The sequence below is a fragment of the Myotis lucifugus genome, unplaced genomic scaffold (assembly GCF_000147115.1).
Source record: "Myotis lucifugus unplaced genomic scaffold, Myoluc2.0 scaffold_28, whole genome shotgun sequence".
In the NCBI taxonomy this organism is placed as follows: domain Eukaryota; kingdom Metazoa; phylum Chordata; class Mammalia; order Chiroptera; family Vespertilionidae; genus Myotis; species Myotis lucifugus.
The window spans coordinates 6,603,597-6,626,198 of NW_005871076.1; the positions used below are offsets into that span (position 1 = coordinate 6,603,597).

A 22,602-nucleotide genomic window follows, 5' to 3' on the forward strand; every position below is an offset into this window, starting at 1 on the left:
CTCGCCTCCGGCTACGTTCGGTGGGACATCCAATGAGAGCTGTAGTTAGACCCCACCCCTGTTTTCCGCCACTCCCTGGGCACATGCGCTCCAGGCGCTCAGCCGGGCGCCAGCTGCGCAGGCGCAAGAGGCCCCTCCTCTCACGCAACTGACGCAAGGAGACTGTAATCGTTTCGCAGTTTATCCCGTGTGACCTTGAGTCTTAGCTGCCTCCGAGGACCAGGGCTGTCCAAGGTTGTTGCCTTTATATTTCTCTTAAACCCCTCGCCTCTCATTGAGCCCGTACCTGCCACGGCCAGAACTGAAGGACGCACTTTTTCAACCATCATGCTGCGGAGCGTATTGGCCGTACGCGCTTCCTCCGGCAGCGGCGGTCAGGTAGTCTCTGGTCAGGCAGTGCAGGCAGCGCCTCAGCGGAAGAGCGGGCCTCCAGACTCCAGCGACCAACCCCCGCCCTCCCCACCCCACGTGGTTGGAGGTTTCCAGAAGCGTTCCCACCGCCGCGCAGCGCAGCGCAGCTCCCGGCTGTCCGAGTGACTGTTGCCTCGTACGCTCACCGTTTAGCCGCCATGATAAGCGCCAGCCGAGCCGCGGCATCCCGTCTCGTCGGCGCTGCAGCCTCCCGGGGCCCCACGGTCGCCCGCCACCAGGTAAGAAACTTCCAGGCCTTCCCCGAGGGGCTCACGGCTCACGGTCTTGGGCCTTGGAGCTGCAGGCCACGCGCCCTTTGGGGTCAGAATCCTCTGGGAGAGATCCGGTGGGAAGAAAGGTAACGGGCCTTCTGCAATCAGCGCTGCCGATTCAAGGCCCATTTCAGGTTTTATCTCCGTGTCGAGCCCTGCTGAGTCACACCCCTTGCCAGCGCGGAGTCTTATTTCACGAAGTAGTAGGTAGTGGTCCTGACGACCCGTTTTGTGGCTGATTAAACAGGTTTGAGCTTGGGGGCGAGGGATGCAATTCTAGTTAGGAGGGAACCGCTCTTCAGGTTTGTATTCTCACCAACGAGTCGGAGACGACTGCTCTTCTGTAAGATACATGTGTGCAAGGACCCCGCTGCAAAGATGAAATGATTCAAGAACACACCTTAATAAATCCAGAATCGAGTTCCCGTTCTTTTGCTTAGCAATGTTTGTGTAGTTAGTTCCCCCACATTTTGGGGTTAAGATTGTCCTCTGTTATTTCAAAAAATGTAAGCAAATTGTGGTAAAGCCATGGTGCTTGTTACCACATACGATCAAAATCCTACATCTTTGAAGAACTGGAATTGTCTTCCTGGGGTTAAAGAAAGGCTTGGAAGTAGCCTAAAATTAGGTCGTAACAAAGGTCTTTTCTTTGATCCTGGTTGGAGGTTACTCCTGGGAAAAAATTTTTTTTTCTAAGTTGACTCCACAAGATTTCTAATTCTATCTCTTTAAAGCAGTTGCTTGGCAGGGTCAGGGTAAATCTTTCTAAATAAACTTATACCTGTAATACATACGTATGTGTAGGGCTTTATTCAGCTTGCTGTTTCAGTACCGCAATGCCTCTTATACATGAAACGCTTCATCATTTCAGTATATTTTATAAATGATAGCCACTCAGTTAAGTAGAATGAGAGTCCAAGACTTTCAGAAGAATAATTGGAACAAGTTCAAATTTTCATATGTAATAATGGCTGATGTAACTGTTTTTTCTTTTTTAGGATGGCTGGAATGGCCTTAGTCATGAGACTTTTAGAATTGTCTCAAAGCGGGACTATGCGTAAGTGTAACTTTATTTCCTTTGAGAGATAAATTCTAAACCCCAGAGCAGTGGTCTCTAACTTTGTGATTAATGATTCTGTTCAGGAAAAAATGACACATCTATATTTTCAGATTATGTAATGTGCCATTATTTCCACAGTATCCAATATTTTCTTCTTATGTATTCCTGTAACCATTTTGGAGATCACTATTAAAATGATAGCTATAGCATTGTTTTAAATGTTTTACAGATCAGAAGCAATCAAGGGAGCAGTTGTTGGTATTGATTTGGGTACTACCAATTCCTGTGTGGCCGTTATGGAAGGTAAACAAGCAAAGGTGAGCATGACTTGAAGCTCTGGGTCACAATTGCATGGTGCTGATAATTGAATGGATTTGACTTCCAAGGATTTAGGTGTGTCCTCTTGGACTACTAAATTACCATTGGGATGGTTTACAGATAGATTACAGATTACTTCTGTTATCAATCCCAAGTGGAGCTCCACATAACACATGGGCTGCAACCTAAGTAAAGCATCTTAGGAGATTCCTATTATGGTAGCTATTCTTCCAGAAGTTTCCTTACTCTTTTTATGACACTTTTATTCCCACTAGGTTCTTGATATTTAGAGCACCTGAGATTCTTTTTTTTTAAAAAAAAAATTAAGTTTAATCCATTTTTATTTTTAATATATTTTATTGATTTTTCACAGAGGAAAGGAGAGGGATAGAGAGTTAGAAACATCGATGAGAGAGAAACATCGATCAGCTGCCTCCTGCACACCTCCCACTGGGGATGTGCCCGCAACCAAGGTACATGCCCTTGGCCAGAATCGAACCCGGGACCTCTTAGTCCGCAGGCCAACGCTCTATCCACTGAGCCAAACCGGCTAGGGCGCACCTGAGATTCTTGAATTGTTTCTTGGCAATTTTTATATGCCTGAAACTTTTTAGCCATTACCAAAAAAATTGAGAAATGGATTTAATTCTTCTAGAAGGAAAGATTACCTTGTCCTTACATTGACTATGAAAGCTGTGATTTATATTGATTCTGGTTTTCTTTCTGTTGTTTCAAAATAAAGATATTTTGAACATCCACTATTCTTGAGCATTTATGTTGTGAGTTGACATCTGTTTTGTCTTAAATGATGAATACAAAGACAGTGGTGGTCACTGGAACCTCGTTCTCTGTCTTGCTTTGGGTGTTTTAGGTGCTGGAGAATGCTGAAGGTGCCAGAACCACCCCTTCAGTTGTAGCCTTTACAACAGATGGTGAGCGACTTGTTGGCATGCCTGCCAAGCGACAGGCTGTCACCAACCCAAACAACACATTCTATGCTACCAAGCGTCTTATTGGCCGGCGATATGACGACCCTGAAGTCCAGAAAGACATGTGAGTAATTACAAAAGCATAGTTATTTGCGAAGGCCACACAAAAGAATCTTTTAGCAAGTTCCCTTGAGCACATTAGTAATTTTATGTGTCCCTGGGGGCAAGCCCTCTCCTGCCAAAAGGATATCTCCTTCAAAAAATTTATTTTTGCCTCCACAGATTAGGTCTTTGCTGTGTATAGATGTGGTATATGAAGATTTGGCTAGTCATTCCTAGGCCATGTAAATTGGTGTTAAATTCGTAAGGCAGATAGTGGCATGTGCTGATCAGATAGTTTTCAAGGTTTGTGTTGTGGCATGTTATCAATGCTTCATTACTTTATATGGCCAAATAATATTCCATTGTCTGGATATATACATTTTGTTTAGCCATTTATGTTAATGGACATTAAGTTTGCTTTCCCCCTTTTTTTTTCTTGACTTTAAAGAGAGGGATAGAGAGATAGAAACATTGATCAGCTGCCTCTTGCACAACTGGGGATTGAACTTGCAACCTGGGCATGTGCCCTGACTGGGGATCCAACCGGTGACCTCTTGGTTCATGGGTCGATGCTCAACCATGAGCCACACCAGCCGGGCCACTTTTTAGCTTTTATGAATAATGCTGCCACAGGTTTTTGTGTGAACGCATGTTTTCATATCTCCTGGCTAGATACTTAGTAATGGAATTTCTGGGTCCTATAAGTGATAACTATAATCATTTTCCAAAGCCCCTGCTTAAGTTTTTTGTTTGGTGGGAAGTAGAGAATGTTTGGGTTTCATCAGGGTGTTTTGACATGTTAATGTTTACTTTCTAAAGACTTTCATTAAATTCATTTCTGAAGTTCTCATTGACCATGGATTTCTGGGGATGGGAGGGTGGATATTCATGGTAGATTGCACTGCCATGTTTTTTCAAATACAATTTTTGTGTCTTGCAGTAAAAATGTTCCCTTTAAAATTGTCCGTGCCTCCAATGGTGATGCCTGGGTTGAAGCTCATGGAAAACTCTATTCTCCAAGTCAGATTGGAGCGTTTGTGTTGATGAAGATGAAAGAGACTGCAGGTGAGATGTTTAGTTCACGTCTGGGAAAGTATCAAGAACTGGGTGATTTATCTGAGATCACTAGCTTTTATACCCCAGTGTCCCTTGGATGAGTTTGGTGGCTTTTATACAGAAAACCTAGGAATGGCAAAACTCTTCATACTATTCTCTGCAGATTGAATATATCTTCCAAATTTTCCTAATGGTGTCTTTCTTGTTCCTTTTTTCCAGTAGGGGAGTAGTATTTTGAAAGCCAAAAGATGACACATAAGCTTTTGTCTGTTAGTTAGGTAAAAGTTTAGAACTTTCCATTGATGAAACTAGTAGTCATTTTAAGTCATTCTAGTTGTTGAACTTTCACTGAAGTGTTAGAGGTGAGGTCTTGGCTTTTAATTATTATCTTCAGTTGAAGTATTTTCCTACAAGGTCTCTACATGTTAGGTCTTAGCATGCTGAAAAACTGGTGTGTGCTGTTTGTGGCTCCAAAAGGATGATATAGGTTGTTAGGTTACATTAGTAATTCTGTTACCTATTTCTACTGACAATCGCATGATTGGATTCATTCCTTGATTCTTTTCCAGAAAATTACCTGGGGCATACAGCAAAAAATGCTGTGATCACAGTCCCAGCTTATTTCAATGACTCACAAAGACAGGTGAGTCAATTAGCATTTTTATTTAGGAAATTCATGGTATTGTGGACACAAAGGTGGAAGGAAAATGCTTTTTTCTTTTTTAGGCCACTAAGGACGCTGGTCAGATAGCTGGACTGAATGTGCTTCGGGTGATTAATGAACCCACAGCTGCTGCTCTGGCCTATGGTCTAGACAAATCGGAAGATAAAGTGTAAGTCTATATAATAAACTCCACCAAGACTTATCCCAAGTCATCATTTTGATTTCTTAGTGATTGATTCTTGTATTTAGACTAAAAATATACTGCCTTGATGTTCTGCAAGGCTGTACAATCTGTTTTTCATTCATTTCAAGACATTTTATTTATTTACTATTTTCCCCTAAGTACTGGTCTAATATAATAGGGTCATTCCCTCTCCTCCAAAAGAGTGGTTTTGCTTTTAAGTGAATTTATTCATTTCAACTGTATGTATACTTCACATGTTAGGGCCATATGTTAATACAAATGTCACACAATTATCAAATTTCATAATAATTAGACTTTGGGGAAAATAGGCAAGTTTATTTGGTTATTGAAATGTATATTGGCATAGGTTCCACCATGTGCTAGTCAGATATGTTTCCAAGGATTATCCATGTTGTATCATTACTTTTGTTTCTTAAGGCCTTCCTTTTTTTCTTTCTAGCATTGCTGTATATGATTTAGGTGGTGGAACTTTTGATATTTCTGTCCTGGAAATTCAGAAAGGAGTATTTGAGGTAAAGTCCACCAATGGAGACACTTTCTTAGGTGGTGAAGACTTTGACCAGGCCTTGCTACAACACATTGTGAAGGAGTTTAAAAGAGAGGTTAGTTACTGGTGTGGTTAATCTGTAGACATCAGGATAGTGAAAATTTCCTTATTCAGGTAGCTGCCCTGAATAGAGCACTAAATTTTTTTGCCCTGAGTAGAACACTGAAATGTTTGTGTTTCAGTTGAAAGGTATGGCACTCTTTGTACAATATTGAAAAAAGAATAATGGGAACTCCTTTTTTTAAGCTAGACTCCTACGGTTGAAAGAACTGAGATCAGTTCTGCCCTCTGACTCCAGGCATAGATAGCCCTTTTAGAATAGGTTTTCTTTTCCCTACAGAATTTTAAAGGGAAGAAGTAACTTATGCTTGTTTATAAAGTTATGGCTCTATTTTGAATTGTTAACAGCGTATCACTGCAATTTAAGAGTATTTATCACCTCATTAATACTAGCATTAATGTCTTCACTTTGTAGACGGGAGTTGATTTGACCAAAGACAACATGGCACTTCAAAGAGTTCGGGAAGCTGCTGAGAAGGCTAAGTGTGAACTCTCCTCATCTGTGCAGGTGAGACATGGACAAATCCCAGCAGTCTTGATGGATCTTTTCACCCTGAGCTTACTGGGATAGCATATTTTAATTGTCTTACCGTTTGCTGATTGGTGGTAAAAACCTTTCCGTGAGCAAAGGAGCAGGTGTTGTGTGTGTGTGTTAATGGATGACCTAAATTTGTTAACCATCCAAATCAGAGGTTATGTGTACTGGAGCTAAAATCTAGACTAGCAGTGTGCAAAACTATAATTGTTACCCTGTAAATACCAGGAGACTCTCAGCACTGCTGTCTTCACTTAACTCAAGATACCTCTTTGTGTGGGTTTCTAATAGTTTCTCCTTTAATTTGAATCACCGATCTAGAAAGTGAGCTATGAAGGCTGGGGTTTATGCACCTGAGCAAGTTTTTCCCTCTGGGCATCAGATTTGCTCACCATCTGTTTTAAGGTGTCAGCCTATCCTGCTTCATTTCAGAGAGATGAAGCTTCACTTTGCTTTAATAACCAAGAATAGAAATGTAGAAAGTATGGTAGATCCGGGTCAGAGACAAAACAAGGTGAAAGGCAAGAGATTTAATTTCAGGTTCTTAGGTGGCAGAGAAACAGAGCCTGTGACTACTTTTTTTAGTTTGATTACCAATGGGAGGAGAAGAGGTATCAAACTTGAGTCAAACCTGGAATTTTTTTTTTTTATTATTGATTTTTTACAGAGAGGAAGGGAGAGGGATAGAGAGTTAGAAACATCGATGAGAGTGAAACATCGATCAGCTGCCTCCTGCACACCTCCTACTGGAGATGTGCCCGCAACCAAGGTACATGCCCTTGACCGGAATCGAACCCAGGACCTTTCAGTCCGCAGGCCGACGTTCTATCCACTGAGCCAAACCGGTTACGGCATGGAATTTTTTTTTTTTTTTTAAGTAGCTATGAGGAATGACAAAGTTGTACAAAGTCACCCATGATGATGATGATGTTGCTTTGTTTCCTACTATCATACAGAGTGGCAGAACTTTGCAACATGATGGGTTAGGGTTGAAATATTGCAGTCTGCCAGAGAATAGCTTATAATTCTTCCCAGGGGTCTGACACTTTTTGGAGGGGAGGTTGGTTGGTTTTTATGTGGCTGTACAGTAAGTCCTCACTTGATATCATCAATAGGTCCTGTGAGTTTTAAGCAAAATGTTGTATAAGGAAACCAGTTTTTCATAGGCTATTTGATAAATTCCTATGACATCTCATCGATGTTAAAACAAAATGTTACTCAAAGACCTGCTGTATCCTATTGATAGGCATTAGGATTATTTTTTTCTCAGCATTTTGTCATCATAGCAAGGTATATTGAGCATCCTTGTACATTAATGTTTGTGCGTGTGTGATTATAAACCTTTAGGATAAATTCTGAGAAACACTACCCTTGTTCGTGTAGTTTAGTGTGTTGTGGGAGGTGGACGTTATTTAGAACACTATATAAAATGTCAAAGATTTTTAAAATGTCAAGCCAGAAGTAATGTAAAGAAAGGTTAAGAGTGGCTCTACAAGTAGACTGTTGGGGTTCAGGTCCTATTTCATCACTTAGCAGTGTGACCTTGGGTGAATGACTTAACATTTCCATTCTTTTTTTTTTTAAATATATTTTATTGATTTTTTACAGAGAGGAAGGGAGAGGGATAGAGAGTTAGAAACATCGATCAGCTGCCTCCTGCACACCCCTTACTGGGGATGTGCCCTCAACCAAGGTACATGCCCTTGACCGCAATCGAACCTGGGACCCTTGAGTCCGAAGGCTGACGCTCTATCCACTGAGCCAAACCGGTTAGGGCTTAACATTTCCATTCTATAAAATGCAGATAATAGTGCTACTTTTCCTCTTAGAATTTCAAGGATTCTAAATTCATACATACATGTAACATGCTTAGAACGTGTAGTAATAAATACTCTAAATGTAAGTTATTAATGTACGAAAAAGGCAAAGTTAGATTTATATTAGAGGAACCTGACAGTTGAAAGAGGTGTTGGACATAGCAAGGAGACGCCTGAAAGATGAGTTAATTAGGAAATGCTGAATTAATCAAGTATGCAGTGCTGAGAGGGGGTCAGTGTGGCTGAAGTGCAGACAGGCATGGGACAGGAGGCTAGAGCTCTAGCTTTATAGATTTGTTTTGGTATCTGTTCTGAGTATAAACCAGTAAAATCTTTGTGTGGGGGCAATAACATGGTCAGATTTGGGTTTATGAAAAGCACTTTGGCCAATAGAGCAGTTTTATTTTCAGTGGGGAAGGGTTCTGTGGCAGAAGGCAACCTGAGTGGATGTGGGAAATCCCTGGGAGGCTATTGTAGCCCATCAGTTGGTAAGAGAGAGGACTGATAGTGAAAGATACTTGGATTTGAGGAAAATGAAGGACAAAACTGTGATGAACTGATTTTATAGAGTTGAGAGTCCTGGAGTTTTGCATATAGAACTACACTAAAACAGTAGCCACTTGTGGATATTTAAAATTAAATACAAATTTTAAATTATGTTCCTCAGTTGTGCTAGCTGTATTTCAGGAGCTCAGCCATAAGTGGCTAGTGGCTGCTGAATTGGACAACGCAGATTTTAGAACATTGCTGGTGTCACAAAAAGTTCTATTGAATCATATTGGTTTGGATGATGAAATTCTATTTTCTAATTCGGATTATTGACATTTTGCAAAGAAAGGAAATTGTCAATGGTATTCTTTTTTTTTTTTTAATATATTTTATTGATTTTTTACAGAGAGGAAGGGAGAGAGATAGAGAGTTAGAAACATCGATGAGAGAGAAACATTGATCAGCTGCCTCCTGCACATCTCCCACTGGGGATGTGCCCGCAACCAAGGTACATGCCCCTGACCAGAATCGAACCCAGGACCCTTCAGTCCGCAGGCCGACGCTCTATCCACTGAGCCAAACCGGTTTCGGCGTCAATGGTATTCTTTAAGGCAAAACCCAGTAACACTGTTTCTACAGAAGATGTGTTAATTCTCATATTAAGCATTTAATAGTCCCAGTACTTTACCCGAGGAAACGTTTAAGGATTTGCTCCCCTCAGTCTTTAATCCCTGCGGGCCTTGCTTTGATGTGAAGTTAGAGGAGAGGCATAAGGTAATTCTGTTCCCGGGGGTCCACCCCTAGGACATCTGTTTCAACATGTTCAGTGATGAGCTTTTTTTGGTCTAAATATTCTTCCTTTTTTAAAAAAATATATTGATTTCAGAGGAAGGGAGAGGGAAAGAGATAGAAACATCAATGATGAGAGAATCATGGATCGGTTGCCTCCTGCATGTCCCCTACTGGGGATTGAGCCCGCAACCCGGGCATGTGCCCTGACCAGGAATTGAACTGTGACCTCCTGGTCCATAGGTCAATGCTCAACCAGTGAGCCATGTTGGGCAGGTCTAAATATTTTTAATCCATGCCTTATTAGGATTTGGGGTTTATTAAATATTAGATACTACATGGTCTGATAGTGGCCATGTTAGCAGCTCTCTGTGGATATGATGGCAGTAAAGTCAGTCCTTGTAGTTAAAGAGCATCTCTGTTGTTCATAGCTTTCTAATCGTCTTCCTGAAACATAAAGCCCTGGCTTGGTGGCAGGTTATTTGGTTCGGAGCATATCTTGGATGTGGTGGTGGTGTTTTTAACTACCATACGTGGAGTTTTTTAAAACTTGGTGGAAAAAACAGTAGTGTAATTCTTTTTCCTTTAAAAAAATATTTTTTATTGATTTCAGAGAGGAAGGGAGAGGGAGAAAGAGATAGAAACATCAATGAGAATCATTGATTGGCTGCATCCTGCATGCCCCACATTAGGGATTGAGCATGTAACCCAGGCATGTACCTGACTGGGAATTGAACTGTGACCTCCTGGTTCGTAGGTCTATGCTCAGCTACTGAGCTACACGGGCCAGGCTGTAGTATGGTTCTTAATGTACAGGGTGGGGCAAAGGTATGTTTACAGTTGTTTGTATAGAAAATATAGTAATTAATAATATAGGAATGAACTGTTTCGTGTACTCACAACTATAAATGTAATTTTGCCCCACCCTATATAGTGGTAGAATATTTCTTGTCTCCTGAACAGGGCTTTTTCCTGCTTCTCTCCTCTGATCTTCACTGTTTAATAATAAAATTCTGAAGTGTTTTTACCTTTGGAGAGATAAGAGTTGGACTCTTAAAGAGTCACTGTGTTTGGTAGCTGTTCCTTTAAAGTAGGTGTGACCACTGTGGCATTCAAAGTCTTCCTGTCCTATAGTATTTATTGAATAAAGAAACTTGCCCTAACCGGTTTGGCTCAGTGGATAGAGCGTCAGCCTGTGGACTCAAGGGTCCCAGGTTCGATTCCGGTTAAGGGCATGTACCTTGGTTGCGGGCACATCCCCAGTGGGGAGTGTGCATGAGGCAGCTGATCGATGTTTCTAACTCTCTATCCCTCTCCCTTCTTCTCTGTAAAAAATCAAATATATTTTTTTTAAAAAAGAAACTTCACCACTACTGATCTCCCTGCTTCCTTTGCAGACTGACATCAACTTGCCATATCTTACAATGGATGCATCTGGACCTAAGCATTTAAATATGAAGCTGACCCGGGCTCAGTTTGAGGGGATTGTCGCTGAGCTAATCAGGAGGACCATCGCCCCATGCCAAAAAGCTATGCAAGATGCAGAAGTCAGCAAGAGTGACATAGGAGAAGTGATTCTTGTTGGTGGCATGACTAGAATGCCCAAGGTATGGATGGATCCATGGAATTCTCAACATGGCAAGCAGAAAGGACCTGCATGTTTTCTGGGGGGAGACAAATGGCTTATGTGTAGGGATATGAATATGTGGCCTTTCTTCCATGGTAATCCAGAAAGGATGAATTTGTGCTTTAACTGAAGAGTTCTTTTCAGCCTCTTTTTTAAATTCAAGGATATAAGAAAAAGGATTAGGAAGGGCAAAATGTCCTTGGGGTGGTGACTAGGAGGATTCTGAACTTTCATCTTGAAGAATTTTTAGGAATGAACATGAGGTCAGAGATAGCTTAAAACCTTGATACTGCCCTGGCCGGTGTGGTTCAGTTGGTTGGGCATCATCCTGTGCACTGAAAGTTTGCTGGTTTGATTCTCAGGTAGAGCATTTGCCCAGGTTGATGTTTCTCTCCTTTCTTCTCTAAAAAATCAGTTAAAAAGTATATGTATTAAAACCTTGACACTAACTGGCCTCTGGAATAATTTTGGACATGTGTCTTTACAGCATAGTGTTTAAGGCTTTTAATTAATTGTAACTCTTCAACAGAGATTTGTGCAATGATGCATTCTATTCATCAACACATCATTCTGAAAAGACAGGTGTGTAGAAAGTTAATGACTGAGCACGGAAACTGTTGAAGATGCAATTCTTTATGACTTTCATGGAATTATCTTGGGCCTTGATATTAAATTTTCAAGTATGTGGGCTTAGGAAAATAGGCACAGAATAAATCTGGAGAGAAAACAAGAGGCTTTGGACCTGGATGATATTCTGTTAGAAATATCCTAGATGCTATTTAAATAGCACTTTTCCCTAGCATTATTTAAAAAAGGAGGGAAGAGCATGTCCCATGTTAGCACCACTGTTGTCATGGTATGATCTCTGCACTGCTTCCTTTTAGTTGGTTTTTAGTTGATATGTAGATCAGCTACCTCCTGCATGCCTCCTACCGGGAATCAAACCCATAACCTTTCTGTATAACAGACAATGCTCAACCAACGGAGCCATACCAACCAGGGCTACACCATTTCTAATGCAATGTATTGTATGGGAAACCAGATAACAAACTTACACTAATTCTTCCCAAATTTAAAGGGCTATGAATGACATATGTGAGTAAAGTATATGAGTGTTACCTACATAATATACTCGGATCATTAACAAGAATTCAACTATGAAATACTAGTAATTTGAGTGAAATTCTTGGATCTGAAGCAACTTGTCCTGCGATTTGCTATGGTCTTGGGACAGGTGTGTTCTCTTCCCCCATCTTGGGCAATTAGTTGCTTTGAGTAGTGGGTGACAGGTTCTTTTTTCTTGGTGCTCAGGTTCAGCAGACTGTGCAGGATCTCTTTGGCAGAGCCCCAAGTAAAGCTGTCAATCCTGATGAGGCTGTGGCCATGGGAGCTGCCATTCAGGGAGGTGTCTTGGCTGGTGATGTCACAGATGTGCTGCTACTGGATGTCACTCCCCTTTCTTTGGGTATTGAGACTCTGGGAGGTGTATTTACCAAACTTATTAACAGGAACACCACTATTCCAACCAAGAAAAGTCAGGTAAGAGCCTCCCCTTTCTACCTTGTCACAGAGATTACTAGGTTCTGTGAGGGATGTGATTGGAGCCATTTTTGTGAACTTTTCCTAGAAAACTTCACTCTTTAACTTACCAAAAGAAACCTCATCATTTGGGACTAAATTCTCTATATTCTTCTGTTCTCAAAGGCAATAAAAAGAATGGCCTGACCAAGACAGTGCAATGAGCTTCTATTATGGGTGAATGATGGGTGTCCTGCAATGCCAGGCAGGGCTATTTGGACAATGACTTGGGTCTTTGGATTAAGAATGATGTCTTGACTTTTCTAATTTTGATGTTTTTATGAAAAACTGGCTATTGCTGTATTTGTGCTGTATTGTCAACACATCATTCTGAAGAAAAGTATGTGGTGACGTCCTGTGACTGAGCACAAAATGCATGTCCTATCTCTGACCTGTTTCCCCAAATGAGCATGTTTCAACATCTCATTTTTTTGGCACTTTCTCTTGAGGCCTTCTGTGCGAATGCTGCATCTTTTTACAGTGCATTTGCTTAGAGAAACAATAGCTATTGGGTTCCCTTTTGCTGTGCTAATCCTACTCCTGTTCCCAGCAAAAGACATAAGCCTTTGTTCTGAAAATTGTGTACATTAGGACTCTTCCAGTATTACAGTGTGAGTTTCTTTCTTTGGCTTGTCCTCTGTGTAAGGGGAGTAGTTTAGATAGCCAACCCAGAAAGTTTCTTTTTCCCTAGGTGTTTTCTACAGCCGCTGATGGTCAGACTCAGGTGGAGATTAAAGTGTGCCAGGGTGAGAGAGAGATGGCTGGAGACAACAAACTTCTTGGACAGTTTACTTTGGTAGGTACTGGGAATCCTAAATATGCTCCTCATTCTTTTTTATTGTACAGTTAGACTATATTTCAACCCCTATTAATATTACTATAAATTGCTGAAACACAGGTAGTCTGTTATCTTAACATAGTGTACACACAAATTCTTCAACTGAAGAGCCCTTGGCTTCAATTTTTACCTGAAAGCCTTGCTTATGCCTTAGGAACTTTAAGAATATTATAAATATACTAGAGGCCCAGTGCATGAAATTCGGGGGGGGGAGGGAGAGTGATCCCTCCCTTCAGTCTGGCCTGTGCCCTCTTGCAGTCCGGGACCCCTTGCTCCTTAACACTTGGCTTGCTGCTCCTTAGTGCTGCTGCAGAGGCAGGAGAGGCTCCCACTGCTGCACTTGCCAGCCGTGAGCCCAGCTTTTGGCTGAGCGGCCCCTCCCCCTGTGGGAGCGCACTGACCACCAGGGGGTAGCTCCTGCGTTGAATCAACTAGTTGTTCCGCCATAACGGTTGCTTAGGCTTTTATTATATAGAGTAGAGGCCTGGTGCACGGATTCGTGCACTGGTGGGGTCCCCCAGCCTGGCCTGCGCCCTCTCACAATCTGGGACCCCTTGGGGGATGTTGGACTGCGGGTTTCAGCCAGATCCCTGCAGGCTAGGCTGCACCACCGCAGCTGTGCTTGCCAGCCATGGGCCCAACGTCTGGCTGAGTGGCCCCTCCCCTGTGGGAGCACACTGACCACCAGGGTGCAGCTCCTGTGTTGAACATCTGCCCTGTGTTGGTCAGTGCACATCATAGCGTTTGGTTGTTCAGGCTTTTATATATATAGATAGAAGATATAAGACAGGGAAGTGTTCATAGATAGTGCTAATTAGGAGAAATTTTTGGTTACTAATTTAAGAGACATTTGATATTATTGACTTCTAATTAGTATTGCTTACTGGTTCTTGGTGAGATGAACAGTAATGAGATTTGCTATTATTCATTGTGTCCCCAAGTACATAATAATTATGATTACTTGCTATAATCAGCCTTTATTGGTATAAGCCCTGTTTATTTCAGGTAGCAATGAAGTACTACCTTAAGTACTTTACTTATAAACCTGTTTTTGTACATTTAAGTGAAACTATAGCTGGTTCCTCCCTGGAACCAAGTGACTTGTTCCCCAGAAGAATGTATAGGTTTGAAACTAGAGCACTGTACCTCTTTGTGAGAAGAGCTTAATCTGTGTATTTACTTACTTTAGATTGGAATCCCCCCAGCCCCACGTGGAGTCCCTCAGATTGAAGTTACATTTGACATTGATGCCAATGGGATTGTACATGTTTCTGCCAAAGATAAGGGTACAGGACGTGAGCAGCAGAGTAAGTATTCTTATTTATCAGACTGTTAGGATGAGGTAAGAGGCCTTGGAATTTCTTTCTGTTGGGAACTAGACCCTCTAGGTTGTGCATATCTTTTTCTAGCTTCGGGAGAATGAGTCCTCTTTGCCCTTTTCTCAATTATCAGATTCACATTAACAGATGTGTTTATTCCCCCAAATAGGCAAGCACTGAGCCTCTGGATTGCTGAGCTTATTAAAGTTTTGGGGGATTGGCAGGATAGTTGGTCTTTGTGTATATCAGACCTTTGTTTCCTTCTGTCTATTATAGGACAGTAGGGTATTCCTCTTCGTAATTTACATCAAGATTGGCTATTCTGAGCAGGCGTATTGTTTTTCTCAATACAAATAGAGGGTGAGATAAATAATTTTACCAGGGAAGTAACAAAATGCTTTCTTTTCACTGTAGTTGTGATCCAGTCTTCTGGTGGGTTAAGCAAAGATGATATTGAAAATATGGTTAAGAACGCAGAGAAGTATGCTGAGGAAGACAGGCGAAAGAAGGTGATTGGTACTTTCTGTCTTTTCAGCTGGGAGATGAAAGTAGGAGTTTAGACATTTATCTTTGATCTTCTATCTTCTGATACCCTCAATCTATCCCCTTTCCCCCTTTGTTGTAACTTACGTAGAATGCCTTTATTTATTCCAAGTCTTCCTATATTGATTTTTGTTATAAAAATTCAGCTAAAATCTTTCACAGACATCAGACTAGCTCACACCAACCACAGTGATTTCTCCCCCTTACTGTTTTTACTCTAACTATATGTAGCAGTCGGCATGTTGTCTTTCTCAGTGAGGACTTTCAGCCAACCAATTGGGAAGTCTTCAATTTCTAATGTCTCTTAGGAACGAGTTGAAGCAGTTAATATGGCTGAAGGAATCATCCATGATACAGAAAGCAAGATGGAGGAATACAAGGACCAACTGCCTGCTGATGAGGTGAGCCCTCTTTTATAATACAATAGTTCAAGAAGTTGGGAGGCATTGTCACCAATGTCAATGAAGTTTGTTTCTGTGGGTCTTGATTGGAATTTAGTTTTTAAAAAATGTTTCTGAATATTACTGCTTCATGTAATAGGATAAGAAAACCCCAAAAAGTGAGGGCTTTGTTTTGTTTTGTTTTTAAGTGCAACAAACTAAAAGAGGAGATTTCCAAAATGAGAGAGCTCCTGGCTCGAAAAGATAGTGAAACTGGAGAAAACATCAGGCAGGCAGCATCTTCCCTTCAGCAAGCATCATTGAAGCTCTTCGAAATGGCATACAAAAAGGTACAAGGACTGAAGGGTGTTTTGCTCAATGACTTATTTTCCTTCTCATCTGATCTTAATATAACTGCTCTTGATGACTCACTGATGGCTCCCTACATCGCCATTTTATAGAACTGGGCGTGTTGAAAATATCCTTCCTTCTTGACTCTACTTTGTGAGGGAGGTCAAAGGGAAGGAGTCACAGAAACCACCAATAGTGTACTGGGAGGGTGGGGGTGGGATAGGTGGGATATGGCTCCAGAGAGCAAGCTATCAGCCTTAACATTAAATGAGTGACTGTCAAATGTTTTCTTAACAGATGGCCTCTGAGCGAGAAGGCTCTGGAAGTTCTAGTGCTGGGGAACAAAAGGAAGATCAAAAAGAGGAGAAACAGTAATAACAGTAAACTTTGGAGCCAAAAGGACAACATATGACGCTTGGGAGTGAAGGGACTTCCTGAGCAGAAATGGGCAGACTTCAGTCTTTTACTGTGTTTTTGCAGTATTCTATATATAATTCCCTTAATATGTAAATTTAGTGACTTAGCTAATGATCATTTAATGAGTGGTAATTCCAACAGTAACAAAGCTCACAATGTTCTGTCTGTCCCTAGCCTATCATTTTTTAGCTGCACGAAAAGGGAAGGTGATGATTTATTGATTGTAAAGACTTAACATTGTTTTGTGCTGAAATACCTCTATTTCCAAGGGGTGAAACCATCCCACACACAACAATGAAGGTAGTCAGACCTGGAATAAAACCAACTGGGGATATAAGACACTCAAGAACTGCCATACCAGCCTGTGTGTGTATACATGGGATCCTTCAACTGAGGCCTTGCAAGACAAGCCTGTTGTGCCACATTCAGAGGTAGAGCAGGGGAAGCTAAGCTATTTATGTTAGGTACAGCTTTTAAACAAGGTAATAAGGCTCCCTAATTTTCCTATGGCACACTTTTATAGCTACCTTCTGGCCTTTGGCACCTGTACCCTGGATTATTCTTTTTGATCCATTCTGGATTTTTTTAAAAAATAAATATGAAAAGCATCTTGATCTCTTGTTTGTGAGGGGTGAGGCTAAGTACAACTCTGGGTCTGAGGTTTTTTTGTTGATTTCTTTTAGCTCCATCTTTTATTTGGAATGTTAAAAGTCTAGATCTCTATCTAGCATGAAAACAGGCTACTATTTTCAGGTTGCTTTCAGTTCTAAGTAGCTGTATATAAATCTAGTAGTAAACCCTAAGTTACAAGTTTAATGGCTCGATAATGTTAGGTACTGGTAATTACCATATTTGCTTTTACCCTCAGCACATGGCTAGTCTTATCTTAAATTATGATGTAGTTCTAATTACCACGTGCTGACAACTTCAGAAGCAGAAAGGTGACTGCATCTTTCTTATATCTAAGTGTTAAGAATTTTTCCCCAAAAGTCTCCCAAGAGAAGATTTATCGTATGTCATTCCTGCAGGATTCATAGGGCTTAGATCCCATCAGAGGTCATGCCTTTTAATTTGTGGTGATATTTAGAAATGAAACTCAAATACTTTAAAACTCAATACAATGAGGCCCTGGATGGGTAAGCTCAGTTGGTTAAGGTGTCTTTCCAGTAGGCCAAGGTTGTGGGTTCAAATTACAGTTGGGGTCTATACAAGAAGTATCCAATGAATGCATGAATAAGTGGAACAACAAATTGATGTTTCTCTCTTCCTCTCAAATCATTTTTTAAAAATTAATACAGTACTGTAATGTGAAGGACATTGTTTACATGATAATTACATTCCTGGAAAATTCGTCATTGACAGCCATGTAAATACTTTCTTGAGATTCTCGTAAAAAATAAATTCTAGGTTCAAGTTCTCAGCCAGATGGACACTTGGTGGGAAACTTGTGGCCCTGTGCAATAATTTATGAAGGATTGTTTTGTGGCATGTTATTGTTAGACTAGGGCAGTGATGGCGAACCTATGACACGCGTGTCAGAGGTGACACGCGAACTCATTTTTTTGGTTGATTTTTCTTTGTTAAATGGCATTTATATAAAATAAATATCAAAAATATAAGTCTTTGTTTTACTATGGTTGCAAATATAAAAAAATTTCTATATGTGACACGGCACCAGAGTTTTTCAAAATGCTGGCACGCTGAGCTCTAAAGGTTCGCCATCACTGGACTAGGGGCCCAGTGCACAAATCTGTGCACCTTAAAAGGAACTTTGGGCCACAAGGCTGCAGCGGGCACAGGGGTAGGTCTCTGCCCATCCTCCATACCCCCACCCAGTCCATCCCACTGCGGCTCCCACCATGTTCCGCATGTGCCCCCGGTGGTCAGTGCACATCATAGTGACCAGTTGTTTAGCTGTTCAGTCTATTTGCATATTAGGGTTTTATATATATAGATAGATGTTTAGCACCTGTGGTTGGCCCTTGCCCACTAAACACCTCTAGCACCTCCTAATCATTGTTAACTAAGCCTTTGAAGGATTTCAAAAGCACCCCAATTGAGAACTATCTTATATGATTCAAGATCCATCCTTGGTATCGGAGAGCAGCCAAACATCCCCTGAAACAATATGGGTTCTACTAGGAAGGAGGGAGAAGAGCTGCCTGGATAGATACCCACAACTGTCTCAAGCTTCCCCATCTGTAGTGAACATACAGCAATATTCCCAATACAGACCAATAAAACTGATACTAGTGCAAACAGCCTTGAAAGGCCAAAAGATTTTTATTCAAATAGTCTCCCTTTTGTGACAAGTGCTTGATAGGTCCCAAAAGGAACTTCTGATTTCCCTAAGTGGTCTTTCCAGTAAATGTGCTGCTTTATGGTTGCCCAAATCTGGAATGAACAAATCTTAGCAAACTTCAAAGCGCATCCAGAATCACCATCTCCACTCTACCACTTAGTATTAGTTACTACTTGGATTATTATAAGTAGTCTTCCCCCCCTTAAAATTACACACCTTGCTACTATTTCCCCACAGCAGTGATGAGGCCCCTCATTACTTTCTCCCTACCTTCCTATTTTACTTTGTGGTTTTTGTCCTCCCTTGCAGGAATTCTCCTAGCTTTCCACTTGACTCACTTTATTCCTAAGGTTTTGAAATTTCATAAAATAGCAGCTCCCAGCCCAGCTGGCTTGGCACAGCGGTTGAGCGTCGACTTATTAACTAGGAAGTCACAGTTCAATTCCCAGTCGGGACACATGCCCAGGTTGTGGGCTTGACCATAGGGCATGCAGGAGGCAGCTAATCAATGATTCTCGTCAATATTTCTGTCTCTGTCTCTCCCTTACTCTGAAATCAATAAAAATATATTTTAAAAAAAAGTTCCCTCTCAAGTCCTTATCATTTCCCATCCTCTATCCCAGTGGTCAGCAAACTCATTAATCAACAGAGCCAAATATCAACAGTACAATGATTGAAATTTCTTTTGAGAGCCAAATTTTTAAAAATATATAGGTAGGTACATTATTAACTTAATTAGGGTACCCCTAAAGCTTAGGAAGAGCCACACTCAAGGGGCCAAAGCCGCATGTGGCTCGCGAGCCGCAGTTTGCCGACCACAGCTCTATCCTATTCTTAGCAGTTATTACCACCCAATGTTTTTCCTCCCTCCCCACTATGATATCTGAGTATCTGTGTTATTCCTCCGACCCCCCATATCCATGTGTTGAAATCTTAACCTCAAGGTAATGGTGTTAGGAGGTGGAGCCTTTGGGGAGTGATAGGCCTTGAGGGTGGAATGGGAGTAGTGCCTTTATATAAAAAGGGCTCCAGAGATCCCTTGTCCCCTTCCACTTGTGAGGATACAATCAGAATGTGACCTAGAAGAGGATCCTTACCTGACCATGCTGGCACCCTGATGTCAGACTCCCAGCCTCCAAAACTGCCAGAAACATTTTTGTTTTACAAGCTACCCAGTCTATTTTGTTAAATCCCAGGACTGACAGTTACCACACAAGCTCCACAGGTCAGAAACTTTTGCTCACTGCTATTTCCCAACACCTAGAACAATGCTGACACAAAAGCAGTCAAATCTTTTGTCAAATTAGTGGATCTCTCCCACTGTCCAAAACGGGGTGGATTAAGGTCCCTTTGTTTTTTAAGTTTATGTCTTAATCATCTGTCAAGAATACTAGAGGCAACTTATACCAAATCCAGAATCTAAAACTTAATTGGCAAAAGATAAAAAAATTTTTATCAGAAAAAGCCAAGGAGAAGGTGATAGGCCTGAAGTTTTCCTGGGCCAGCAAGGGGGTGGGGGGTAAGGTAAAAGGAGTGAGCAGAATAAATTTGCAACCTTTCATACTTCCTAGATGAGTCCAGTTCTGTTGCAGACTTACTCTATGTGATCTTGAAGGAACTTATGTTACTACTAGAGGCCCGATGCACGAAATTCATGCAAGAGTAGGCCTTCCTTCCCCCGGCTGCCAGCACCAGCTTCCCTCTGGCACCCAGGACCCGGGCTTCCCTCGAAGCCCCGGCTTCCTCCGGAAGGACATCCGGTCTAATTAGCATATTATGCTTTTATTATTACAGATTTACCCAGGTAAAATGAACTTTTTCCTCAACTTTTTTTAACTTATTTAAATTTTTTTTATTTATTGAGTTTTTAGAGAAACTGATTTGTTATTTCACTTATTTATGCATTCCTTGATTCTTGTATGTGCCCTGACCAGGGACCGAATCCACAACCTTGAAGTATCAAGACGATGCTCTAACCAACTGAACTATCTGGCCAGGGCTCACATGACCTTGTGCATACTTTTTGTTTGTTTTCTGAACATGACACTTGAACCAAAATATTTCAGCACACATCTTATAAGAACAGAACCTTCTCCCCACACCTATTAACATCAGGAAACTTGACACTGATATACTATTACCAAATATGTAACCCATATTAATATTTCCCTAATTGTCTCAATACTGTCCTCTAACATTTTTCATATAAGGTTAAATCAAAGAGCACACATGGCATTTAGTTATGTTTTCTTTTATCTAAGAATAGCTCCTTTGCCTTTTTATTTTACATTGACATTTTTGAAGGGTACAGGCCATTTGTTTTGCAGATGGCCCTTTGTTTGGATTCACATGATAATTGCCTTGCATTCAGAGTCAGGTATACATTTAGTAGGAATACCACATAAGTGTTGTGTCTTTTTATTAAGAGAGAGAGGGACAGAAATATTAATATGAAAGAAGAAACATCAATTGGTTGCCTCCATACTTGCCCTGACGGGACTGAACCCGCAATCTAGGTATGTGCCCTGATTGGAAATCAAACCTGCAACCTTTTGGTACAAGGGATGATCAAAACTGAGCCACCCAGCCAAGGCTAGGCATGTGTCTTTATCAATGCATGAGTTACCAGGGAAAATAAGATGTCAGTTCTATGCTTTGCTCCACACTTCTTCATTACAAAGAATCCTTTAATAAGTAATATGTGAGAGTGGCTTAATTTTAACACTTATACTAGAGATTCTATCTATAGCAACAAGGAGCAGTAAAGATAAAAGCAAGTTGTTACAGATGGCACACGGCAAGATTGGGAATTAAGAGACAACTCAAATTTTGGAAATAAACTGCTGCAAGTAAAAACTCTTCAGTATTTCAGATACCACTGCAACTGCATTCTCCAGTCCTAAGGCTGCTTTGTAAGGGCAATGTACCTTCCTTTCTTGCCCTCTAATACCAGAACAACGAAATAAGTGAAAGTTGCCCTAGCTGGTTTGGCTCAGTGGATAGAGCATTGGCCTGTGGACTGAAGGGTCCTGGGTTCAATTCCTGGTCAAGGGCACATGCCCAGGTTGTGGGCTCAATCCCCAGTAGGGGGCGTGCAGGAGGCAGCTGATCAATGATTCTCCTCATTGATGTTTCTACCTTTCTCTCTCCCTTCCTCTCTGAAATCAATTTATATTAAAAAAAATAAGTGAAAGCCCTAGAGAGAGGTGTTACAGGGTGACCTACATTACTCAACCTGTGAACCTGTGAACAGCATGAAAGAGATAATTTAGCAATTAAAAGAAAACCACTGAAACAGCCATTTCAATAAGTCAAAAACAACTAAATATCAGAAATTCCACATAGTTAAGCCATATACAATGCATCATCAAATCCACTTGCAGGAGCAAGTCAGGAAGCAAAGGTATCTACACTAAAAAGAATGCTGCAGCCAAACCAGCCTTTAATAATTACAAGCTTCAACTCTGGTCTGAGTGAGATCAGGAAACAAGGAAATAAAATGTTCCACCTAAATCACAGGTTCTTGTAGCACTTAACCCAGAATGTGGAGATTTAAGGCAATGGGGATGAGGGATGGGCAGTCTACATGAGTGACTTCAGGAGGTCCATAAACCACTAATTATAAAATGCAAAATGGTCAATATTATTTTTTCTGGGAAAATGGGCCACTGATTTCTTGGAGGAATCTATGACAAACAAACAAACAAAACAAAAAACAGGTTAAAAACCATAGATTTCCTAAAAGGGAAATCAATCTACTTTACTGATCTGACTTAAATTCAAGTCATACCCTCCTGGTCCCCATCCCCCTTGCCATCTCCTCAATCTTGCTTCTGCATTTCTTAAGAATTCTTGGTCTACCTTTTCCATGAAGCCTTCCTCCCTCAGTCCACACTGGCTGTTTCACTCAAATTCTTACACTCGTATTTTTCAAATTTTTAATGTTCAATTCATCAACTTCTTGTAGGTTTTATTTTTCCCGCCTTCCCTTGG

General features: G+C 41.1%; 1 protein-coding gene, 1 long non-coding RNA gene and 2 other non-coding genes across 6 annotated transcripts in view; 3 read left to right on the forward strand and 1 right to left on the reverse strand.

The window, feature by feature from the left end:
* Nucleotides 1–409, reverse strand: part of LOC106696760 — a 38,618-nt gene extending 38,209 nt beyond the window's left edge. Inside the window, exon 1 of the long non-coding RNA XR_001347717.2 lies at nt 287–409. This is a non-coding gene — a long non-coding RNA (uncharacterized LOC106696760). The remainder of the gene's footprint in view (nt 1–286) is intronic.
* Nucleotides 266–17,727, forward strand: HSPA9 (heat shock protein family A (Hsp70) member 9). Of its 3 annotated transcripts, XM_006086528.3 has the most exons (17): nt 266–650; nt 1,682–1,740; nt 1,973–2,060; nt 2,933–3,114; nt 4,033–4,157; nt 4,718–4,791; nt 4,875–4,981; nt 5,457–5,619; nt 6,040–6,132; nt 10,652–10,861; nt 12,193–12,420; nt 13,151–13,255; nt 14,487–14,604; nt 15,031–15,125; nt 15,468–15,560; nt 15,749–15,889; nt 16,188–17,727. In XM_006086528.3, exons 1-17 carry the CDS (start codon nt 570–572, stop codon nt 16,263–16,265), a joined length of 2,040 nt encoding a protein of 679 aa, XP_006086590.1. In that variant the 5' UTR covers nt 266–569; the 3' UTR covers nt 16,266–17,727. The 3 variants fall into 3 exon arrangements, with proteins under 3 accessions (XP_006086590.1, XP_023607878.1, XP_023607877.1); XM_023752109.1 differs by lacking the exon at nt 1,682–1,740 and having other exon boundaries at nt 520–650; nt 16,188–16,917; XM_023752110.1 differs by lacking the exons at nt 15,749–15,889; nt 16,188–17,727 and having other exon boundaries at nt 466–650; nt 15,391–15,533.
* On the forward strand, nt 11,417–11,491 carry LOC111825495. Its single transcript, XR_002828678.1, has one exon. It is a non-coding gene; the product is annotated as a small nucleolar RNA SNORD63 (small nucleolar RNA).
* Nucleotides 12,766–12,829, forward strand: LOC111825496. Its single transcript, XR_002828680.1, has one exon. It is a non-coding gene; the product is annotated as a small nucleolar RNA SNORD63 (small nucleolar RNA).
* Nucleotides 17,728–22,602: the final 4,875 nt, after the last annotated feature.

Excerpts from the sequence above, each read along its gene's own strand:
- HSPA9 (XM_006086528.3), top strand. The coding sequence starts at position 570 with ATGATAAGCGCCAGCCGAGCCGCGGCATCCCGTCTCGTCGGCGCTGCA. Across the intron at positions 1,741-1,972 it reads GTCTCAAAGCGGGACTATGC|ATCAGAAGCAATCAAGGGAG; the intron begins GTAAGTGTAACT and ends AATGTTTTACAG. Across the intron at positions 5,620-6,039 it reads TGAAGGAGTTTAAAAGAGAG|ACGGGAGTTGATTTGACCAA; the intron begins GTTAGTTACTGG and ends TTCACTTTGTAG.